Genomic DNA, 9,670 nt, shown 5'->3' on the forward strand with positions numbered 1-9,670 from the left:
TGCCACCAGCTGCAGCTGCTGCTGCTGCAGCACCTACACGTGTTTCTGCTCCCCACAGAACAGCTCTGGGGACATTGGATGGACTGGCCTGACTCTGATACACTCAGATATTCACACTCTGTCCTTCTGCAGCCTCCCAGAACATCATGCCCATGGCCAGGCTACACCTACTCTCTTGCCTGGTTGCCATGGCTGTGTGACAGCTCCATCCCAGCAGCCTGGGAAGGAGAAGGCTCTGGGGATACCTCAGAGCACCTGCCAGTACTTTAGGAGTCTACAGGAGAGCTGCAGACAGACTTTGCACAAGGGTTTGGAGCTGATAGGTGGGCTGGGTTCAGGGTTAATGTTTTTGACAGTGGCAGGTGTGGGGCTGTGTTTGGGAGTTGTGCTGAACACAGAGTTGGTAACACAGAGATGTTTCTGGTATTGCTGGGCAGAGCTTCCACAGGCCAAGGCCTTTTGTGCTTTTTGTACTGCCAGGCTGGCAAGGAGGCTGGGGGTACTTGGGAAGTTGGGAGGAGACACAGCCAGGACAGGTGAGCCCAACTGACCAGAGCATATTCCAGAGCATGGGACATCATGCTGAGGATATAAAGTGAGGGGAAGGAGGAGGAAGGAGGAGGCATTTGGAGTGGTGGGTTTTGTAGCTGGGTTTTGTCTTCCCAGGTAGCTGGTAGCTGGGATGGGGCCCTGCTCCCCTGGAGGTGGCTGAAGACCTTTCTATCCATGGGAAATGGTGAAGGAATTCCTTGATGTGCTTTGCTTGTGTGCACAGCCTTTGCTTTCCCTGTTAAACTGTCTCTATCTCCACCCAGGAGTGTTCCAGCTTTTCCCCTTCCAGTTCTCTCCCTGCTCCCGGTGGTCGGGGAGGGAGGGAGCGGCTGCATGGGGCGTGGCTGCTGCCTGGGGTTAAACCACACCTTTGGGACAAGCTGAAAGGGCTTGGAATGGAAGGAGTGAAGGTTTAGACTGGATATTAGGAAGGTATTTGTGACTGTGGGGAGGTGATGCCCCAGCACAGGTTGCCCACAGAAGCTGAGCCTGCCCCATGCCTGCAAGTGTCCATGGCCAGGCTGGCTGGGGCTTGGAGCAACCTGGGATAGTGGAAGGTGTCCCTGCCTATGGGAGGGCATGGATTTAGCTGGCCATGAAGGTCCTTTCCAACCTAAAATATTCTGTGTTTCAATGACCATTCATTCATTTACAGCTAAACTGGACTCATTTTCTTCTGTTTCCAAAAGTCCAGGAATAATAGAATGGCGAGTTGGTTGTTACAACCAGAAATATCCAGAAGAATTGTGTGTGACCAAAGTTGGTTTAAAGAAACTGGTTGAGCCCTGTGGTTTCTTTTGTCTCTGTTAACCTGAGACTGATGTCTTAAACAAAGTGGGGTTTAGTCAGAATGAGGGAGAAGGCCAAGAAGAAGCAGATCTGCTGGAGGTGGGGCAAATCCCTCCTTTCTGATGGGGCCCAACTGACAGAACCAAGCAGGGCCCAACAGTGGTCACATCATTAGAAGGGGCCATAAACCATCAAAGACCCACAAAGTGTCCCCCAGCTCCACAGTGCTGCATGACCCAGTGTAAAACCACTCCCAGGGCAAAAGTGGGGCAATGCCACATAATCCTGAACTCACAGAACCCATTGAACTCTTCATGAAAAGTCCCCTACCACCAAAGGGTCAAGAGTGAATACATCAATGTTGGAAGTCTTGTTCCTGGATACGTGGGAATATCTATGAGCTGTTGGCAGGCTGGCCCACTTTGTTCATGCCATTCACAGGAGAATAACTGGTGTCTGATGCTGACACTTGGCTGGGTCTTCCGGCATCCTCTGATTGCATTTGCACACCCAATGTCCTGCAAGGATGCTCTGGGCACTCTGACTTTACTGCTGGATGTAGAAATTTCAGTGGGTAGCAACCTGTGGTTTATAGAAGATGTGACCCTGCAATCCAGCACTGCTGCAAATCCCTTTTATTGTAAGCTCTTGCAAACTCCATGATGGGGCACACATTGATCTTTGACAACCATTGAATACATTTCCCCAAATCACTTTCCCATCAAGCTGCAGAAAAGCTTCAGAAGCAGAGCAGAGCATGAAGGTGTCCAAGGAGTGCAGCACAGGAATTCAGCTTTGGCTGCTCCAAGCTCTCTATGGATCTGATGCCAAAGCCTGCCTGTCTGATACAACAGCTGCCGCTCTCAAGGTGCAGTTTCAAAAGCAAGCAAACAAAAGCATGTGCCAGGATCACAGAATCACTGAATTGTTGTGTTTTGGAGGGACTTCTCGGGACCTTCTAGTCCAGACTCCAGGCTGCAGCAGGATCAGCTAGAGCAGGTTGTCCAGAATCATGTATTGTTGGGCTTTGGGCATCTCCAGACATGGAGATCTCCAGGCAGGATCTCTGGGCACCCTGAGGTGCCCTGGTGCCACAGCTTTGCTAAGGAGGTGAGGGACAAGTCAGCTGCACACTCTTGGGGCCAGCTGAGGAGGAGAGGACTCGTTCCTCAGAGCTCTCTCCTGACATGGGCAGCAAAGCAGCTGCAGGCTCTGCCCACATCTTTGTGCCTTTGAGCAGAGCAGGAGGTGCCCTGAGGGACACAGCTGGAAACACAGCAGAGAAGGAAGCAGCACAGCCTCTGCCCAGGACATTTGTCCCCCTCTCCTCTGCTCTGCTCAGACCCCACCTGCACTGCTGCCTCCAGCTCTGGGCCCACAGCACAAGAAGGATACAAAGCTGGTGGAGTGGTGTCCAGTGGAGGCCATGAAGGTGCTCCAAGGGCTGGAGCAGGTCTGCTCTGGAGAGAGGCTGAGAGAGCTGGGCATGTTCAGCCTGGACAAGACTGCTGAGGGTCCAGTACCTCAAGGATCTCCAAGAGGGCTGGAGAGGGTCTTTGGACAAGGGTATGGAGGGACAGGACAAGAGGGAATGGTTTCACACTGATGGAGGGCAGGGTTAGATGGGATATTATAAAGAAGTGAATCACCCTGAGCAGGCTGTGCTATGAGTAAAAGTTACCCAGAGCTGTTTTGACTGCCCCATCCCTGGAGGGCTTCAAGGCCACACTGGGGAGGGCTTGGAACAAGCTGGTGTAGTGGAAGGTGTCCCTGCCCATGGCAGACAGGTGAGAATGAGATGATCTTTAAGGCTTTAAGGTCCCATCAAAACCAACCCCTTCTGTGATTCTGTGATTCTGTGACTTGTGGGAAAAGCCACCGAGCCTATTCTAATGACGATGTGAGGCTTATTGCCGGGGACAGGTGTTGTTGAACAAGATAACCGTTTTACCATAGTGCTCAGTCAACTTCTCCTCCAGCTTCCCCAGGCTCAGCTCCTCCACCTGGTTCTTGTCGTTCTCAGCAATGGCCCCCCAAGCCTTTGCGGGCTTTTCGTTCTCCAGGCAGCAGGCAGCTGACCAGATGTGGCTGGGTCTGTTCACCCTCCCGTTGGACACGGAAGTCTTCCCAGGCACAGCACCCGTGATCACGTAGGTGGTTGTACAGCCCTTGGTCTTTTCAATCATTTTTATATCCTCGTAGACCCTCCACTGGCTATCGTTGAGATCGCTGTCCTGGGGCACTACGTTGGTCAGGGTGAAGGTGGCCATTTTACTCTCATCGTTATCCATATGGCCACTGGGATTCAAATGGCCACGGTCCAAACCCTTCAGTTCTCTGTAGTCATCGCATACAGCCTGGCTCTCTTTGATATCTTCTGCAGAGATTTTGTATTGATCTATGAGGCGTTTCTCTGATTCCATCTCTTTGAGATTACTTTTACCTGTGAGCTGGACAGGGAAAAAGAAAGAGGTGTTAGAATGGGGAATGGGAGTAATGGAGCAAGTTCCCCTGGAGGAGAAGTCTCTGAGGGTCAAGATCCCATTTTTTCTCATCTCAGTGTATGAAAATATATGAATCTGAGAGAAATCATACACATGGACCAACCCACATGAACACAAAAGCTTTAAAGAAGAAGTAGGTCAGATTCGGACTGCTCTCAGTTTGACTTGTGACCTTTGTGATCCAGCCTGCAGCCCGTGCTGGGAGCATGGTTGGATGCACGAGACAAGGAGCATTTCCCACTCCTAGGATTGAAAGGTGACTTTGGTGATTCAAATCTACTTCCCTTTCCTCCTGCCTCCAGAGCCCAAATCTGCCCTGGGCTCTCCCTGGATCCCCTCACACCACACTGTGATTCTGTGATTTTATGTGGGGTTGCTACAGGTGTACCCCAGTCCTGGAACACCAGAGCTTGCCTCCTGTAACCCCATACACAAGGAGAAGTGTCAGGAAATCAGTCCTGGACCTGAGGTTTCCCTGGGAGGGCTACAGTTCATTCAAGGAGGAACAGTTTTGCTCAGGAAGCAAAAAGATCTCACTGTGAATGGAATCTGTTCCAGCAGTGCTGGGAATGTGTCTCAGAGCTGATCTGGGCCAGGGAGAATTTTCTGCAGCATCACTGCAAAGAAGTTACAAATGGTCAGCCTCTGAGAGGAGCCTGTAATCCCAAAAGAGTCCTGGGGAAAGGAAATTCTCCAAAAAGGGCTCAGGAGAAAATCTGGTTTTTTTGAAGGCCAGGGTCCAAGGTCCAGGAGGAAAATGGCAGGTTGGATAGGCCTTGGAGCATGCTGGTCTAATGGCAAGTGGCCTGGCCCATGCAGGGGAGCTGGACTGAGATGGTCTTTAAGGTTCCTTCCAACACAAACCATTCTATGATGCTCCAAAAAGAGAGAATGTGGAGGCTGCAGTGGTGCAACACCAGATTAGCTGCTTGAGTTCCTATGCATAAGATGAAAAGATGATTGTTTTCATAACTTTAACAACATTTGGTTCATCTTTAGAGAAACATATTTAGCCTTCCTTTGGACTAGGGCATGTGGCTTCCTTCTCTGGCTCACCTTCCTCCAATGCTGTCCTGCTACTCTGTCCTTACCAATGACAGGAATTGCTTCTTTTTCTCTTCTGCAATTGGCCTGTTCTGCTGAAGTTTGTCTGAAGGACATTTGTGAGGGCTCTAGAGCTTGTGCAGTTCTGCCTGTCTGCTGGATCCTTCTGGAGCAAGCCTGAGCCAAAGGTGCTCGGGGTCACTGCCCATGCATGGAGATCACACCCTTGTGACTGGACCAACACTGATGCTCCTCACTTTGCAGTGCCAGAAATGTCACTCCAGAAATCCCTGCACAGTTAACCTGGCCCTCACATCTCCAGTGCCTTTTCCCTCCAGGCTTTGTCCCTGGGCCAACTCACCCCCTTCTGAGCTTCTCATATTTCTTCTCCAATACCAATCACAAAGCCTGTTTAACACTTCACTGGGAGCAGATAAGCTCTGTCAGGGATGCAGAACTGCTAGGGCAAAGTGGGGATCAGATCCCAGCAGGACTGTTGGTCCCTCAAGTTTAGCCTCTCCTGGAAGCCTTTTCCCCATCACTTGGGCACCCAGCACAGCAGGGCACAGGCAGGGGAAGCATTTGACTTTGTCATGTCATGCCAAGTAATGGGATTTGCTGTTCCTGTCAGGTGAAGGCAGAGAGCTGGGCACCTTTGGGATGTGATTCATCTCATGCTCCTGCTGATGTCTCAGGGGCATCAGAGGAACCATGTGGTGCATGGGTTTGAAGTAAAATGAGGACATTCCCATCTGTGTGTCCATTCGCGTGTGTTTAGAGGGGTAGAAGGAAATAGGAGTGGTTATTTAAATGCTACAGCTCATCCCTGAGTGGCTGGAGGATGATGTGATGTGGTGTAAGAGAGACACCCACCTGAGGCTCAACAAACCACGATTTAGGTCTTTTGCCTTGAGCAGGGTGGTAGATGTAAGCAGAGTAGACAGGGATTCTCCCGTCTCTGTCGTACAGGGTGGCATAGTGATACGCGTTCCTGAAGCGCTGACAGATCCAGGCTGGGTTCTTTGGGTTCAGGGCATCATTTGGAATGGTCCCCGCATAGAAGAACTGAGGACAACTATCAAAGGAGTTCAGCACCTCGCTGTGTCCCAGCCAGAGGCAGCTGGCCAACACCTGCAGCAGCAGCAGCAGCCCCAGCATGGTGGCAGGATTTCAGTGAAGGGCTCTTGCTCCCCTGGAAGGCAAATGCAGAGGGACACTCAGCTGGGAGAGAGCAGGTCATGGCCTGCAGCCTTTGGTACAGGGGGACACAGCTGGCAGAGGAGAGGATTGTGAGAGACCAGGAAAGGAGTAATTTCTGTCCTCCTCCATATGGAAAAACCACAAGGGCAATAAGGGTGAAACATAAAACAGGGTTTAGGTGCCCAGAGGAGGCAGCAGTGGGAGCACTCAGCCTGTAGGAGGAAGGAGCCAAACCCAGCAGGACTGCAATCAGCTCTCACAGCCAAGTGATCTTGTAACTGAGGCACAGCCCTGGGACAAGGTCACCTTTGCCCACCTCCCTCCTGCTCTGAGCTCCTTCCCACAGCAGACACCTGCACCTGGGCATGGACTCTGCTCAGCCCCTGCCATGCTGAGCTGGGCTTTAATCTCATGGGGCATTGGGCAGGCAAAGAACAGCAGTGCTGCACTTCCTGCAGCTCTCTGGGCCCATCCAGGTTCCCACAGACACTCAGCTCTTCCACTCAGACCCAAAACTGAACCCCAAATCATCCACCTGGGCTCCTGCCTCTCAGCTGACATTGGGCCATGGCTGTCCTGCTGCTCACCTTGCATTTCCACCTTATCCAAGCCCAGACTCTGAACTTGCAGACACATGCAGAGAGCAAAGGAAGGGGCCAAGCAGATGGCAGCAGCAAGCATGAGGGATAACACCTCTATCTTAGCAGCACAATGGCTGCTGCAGTGCAAGCCCTGAGGGGCAGCCCTTGCCCTGCTTGCTTGGGATTCCTGCTGGTGCCCAGCTTCAGCTTTGCTGATTGATTTCCCTGTACAGGTAAAGGCAGCATGGCAGGAATTTCTTGGACAGCAACCTGTCTTGTTTTGTCTTTCTCAGTGCTGATGTGATTTTCAGCAGTCAGTAAGCTCATTCCTTTATGAGAAAACTGCTGAAAAGCTCCCTGGGATGATGGCAAGCAAGCAAGGGGTGGCTTTGTCTTGCTCCAGAGGCAGCTGAGGTTTGGGAGAGCAGGGATGCTTCCCCTTGCATTGCCAGACACTCCTTGGAGAGATTTAATATCATCAGCATTTGCAATAAGGCAGCTGGGACAGGCAGTTCAAAGGGTTCCTGGCAGACAAAGCTGCCACAGCCTCTAAAGCACAAAGCCCACCTTGGGCTGGCAAGGGGCTGAGCTCAGGACAGATGAAGGCTTCACAAGTCACCTTGCACATTTGCCCTTGTCTTCTTCTTCTCCCTGCCCCTCATTTCTCCATTTCCACTGCATTCAGGATGCTGAGCTGCACACAGCCCTGCTCTCACCCAAGATATCTGGTCCTTTTTCTCTTTTCCAGCCCTGGATCAGGAATGTGGTGACCAATGAGCTGGAAACTGAGAACTGCAACTACAAGTCAGGAATTTTACAGTGCTCTGCAGAGCATTCCCAAAGCTGCCCCAAATCAAGCAGAGAAGGGTCTGAAAAGTCCTTCTGCATGACCCACTCCATGAGATTGAAATAAATCTAACTAAGGTAATATCTAATATAACAGATTCATAGAAAACAGCCTACCTTGAGAAGGAGTGGCACAGGATTCTGCTCACAGCCCCAAAGTGGCAGAGGAGTCTCAAATGCCTCTGCTGCAGTCTCAGACTCTCTGGGTTTATATACTCTCTAGGAAGAGGCAGGTAGATTTCCCAAGAAGCCTTTTGAGTAAATTTTCCTGGGAATTCAGACCACACCTCTGTTTGTCCAGAGTTTCTTTGCAAGGTCATGGGTGGAGTTTCCGTACTGAATAGTCTCCCCCATTCTTCTTATTCAACCCTTTGTTAGTTTTCAGATTAATTTTCAGATTAATTCAAAAGTTGTTAATTTTCAGGTGAGCTGGATTGATTTTCTTTCCCAAATCATTTCCTCTGTCCTTGCCCTCCTGAATTCAGTGCATGCATAAGCTCTGATTGCTCTTGGAGCTCAGCAACTCCAGGCTAGGGTTTGCCTATGTGTATTTATTCCAAAACTCAGGAAAGACTTTGAATATTGGAGGCATTGTTGAGGAAGGAGCAAGCCCTTACCTTGAAGCAGGGTCCCAGAAGAGGCAGCTGAACCATTCCTTCTGTCTTCTCCCTGGAGAAAGGAGAGTTGGAATCCTCAGGAGAGCCACTGAATGTACAACCAGGCATAAATTTGCTCCTTGTTTTAAATAGGGAATTCCACAAAAAGGAGAAGTTTTCCATTTTTATTTACAGAGTTTGTTCGTACTCCCCCTGAAAGTGCTTGACATTGTTTTAGTTTCCCCAGACTTCCTCTCAAATTTGCTGCCTTGCAGCATGATGTGTCAGGGTCAGCTAACAGGGTCTGGTGGCTTCCTTGATCATTTCCTCAATGCCACCAGCTGCAGCTGCTGCTGCTCCAGCACCTACACGTGTTTCTGCTCCCAACAGAACAGCTCTGGGGACATTGGATGGACTGGCCTGACTCTGATACACTCAGATATTCACACTCTGTCCTTCTGCAGCCTCCCAGAACATCATGCCCATGGCCAGGCTACACCTACTCTCTTGCCTGGTTGCCATGGCTGTGTGACAGCTCCATCCCAGCAGCCTGGGAAGGAGAAGGCTCTGGGGATACCTCAGAGCACCTGCCAGTACTTTAGGAGTCTACAGGAGAGCTGCAGACAGACTTTGCACAAGGGCTTGGAGCTGATAGGTGGGCTGGGTTCAGGATTTATGTTTTTGACAGTGGCAGGTGTGGGGCTGTGTTTTGGAGTTGTGCTGAACACAGAGTTGATAACACAGAGATGTTTCTGGTATTGCTGGGCAGAGCTTTCACAGGCCAAGGCCTTTTGTGCTTTTTGTACTGCCAGGCTGGCAAGGAGGCTGGGGGTACTTGGGAGCTTGGGAGGAGACACAGCCAGGACAGGTGAGCCCAACTGACCAGAGCATATTCCAGAGCATGGGACATCATGCTGAGAATATAAAGTGAGGGGAAGGAGGAGGAAGGAGGGGGCATTTGGAGTGGTGGGTTTTGTAGCTGGGTTTTGTCTTCCCAGGTAGCTGGTAGCTGGGATGGGGCCCTGCTCCCCTGGAGGTGGCTGAAGACCTTTCTATCCATGGGAAATGGTGAAGGAATTCCTTGATGTGCTTTGCTTGTGTGCACAGCCTTTGCTTTCCCTGTTAAACTGTCTCTATCTCCACCCAGGAGTGTTCCAGCTTTTCCCCTTCCAGTTCTCTCCCTGTTCCCAGTGGTCGGGGAGGGAGGGAGCGGCTGCGTGGGGCGTGGCTGCTGCCTGGGGTTAAACCACACCTTTGGGACAAGCTGAAAGGGCTTGGAATGGAAGGAGTGAAGGTTTAGACTGGATATTAGGATGGTATTTGTGACTGTGGGGAGGTGATGCCCCAGCACAGGTTGCCCACAGAAGCTGAGCCTGCCCCATGCCTGCAAGTGTCCATGGCCAGGCTGGCTGGGGCTTGGAGCAACCTGGGATAGTGGAAGGTGTTCCTGCCTATGGGAGGGCATGGATGTAGGCTGGTCATTAAGGTCCTTTCCAAACCAAAATATTCTGTGTTTCAATGGCCATTCATTCATTTACAGCTAAACTGGACTCATTTT

General features: G+C 51.0%; 1 protein-coding gene across 2 annotated transcripts; it reads right to left on the reverse strand.

Moving 5' to 3' along the window:
- Positions 1–1,967: 1,967 nt before the first annotated feature.
- LOC139588582 (endonuclease domain-containing 1 protein-like) lies at positions 1,968–8,398 on the reverse strand. 2 transcript variants are annotated; one of them, XM_071424166.1, is made up of 3 exons: positions 8,134–8,398; positions 5,763–6,081; positions 1,968–3,791 (listed from the first exon to the last, which is right to left on the reverse strand). In XM_071424166.1, exons 2-3 carry the CDS (start codon positions 6,045–6,047, stop codon positions 3,249–3,251), a joined length of 828 nt encoding a protein of 275 aa, XP_071280267.1. In that variant the 5' UTR covers positions 6,048–6,081; positions 8,134–8,398; the 3' UTR covers positions 1,968–3,248. The 2 variants fall into 2 exon arrangements, with proteins under 2 accessions (XP_071280267.1, XP_071280269.1); XM_071424168.1 differs by lacking the exon at positions 8,134–8,398 and adding an exon at positions 7,634–7,770.
- Between the last annotated feature and the right edge of the window lie 1,272 nt (positions 8,399–9,670).

This window comes from Agelaius tricolor, unplaced genomic scaffold (assembly GCF_023055355.1).
Source record: "Agelaius tricolor isolate 1412-34295 unplaced genomic scaffold, bAgeTri1.0.p SCAF_3, whole genome shotgun sequence".
NCBI lineage: Eukaryota > Metazoa > Chordata > Aves > Passeriformes > Icteridae > Agelaius > Agelaius tricolor.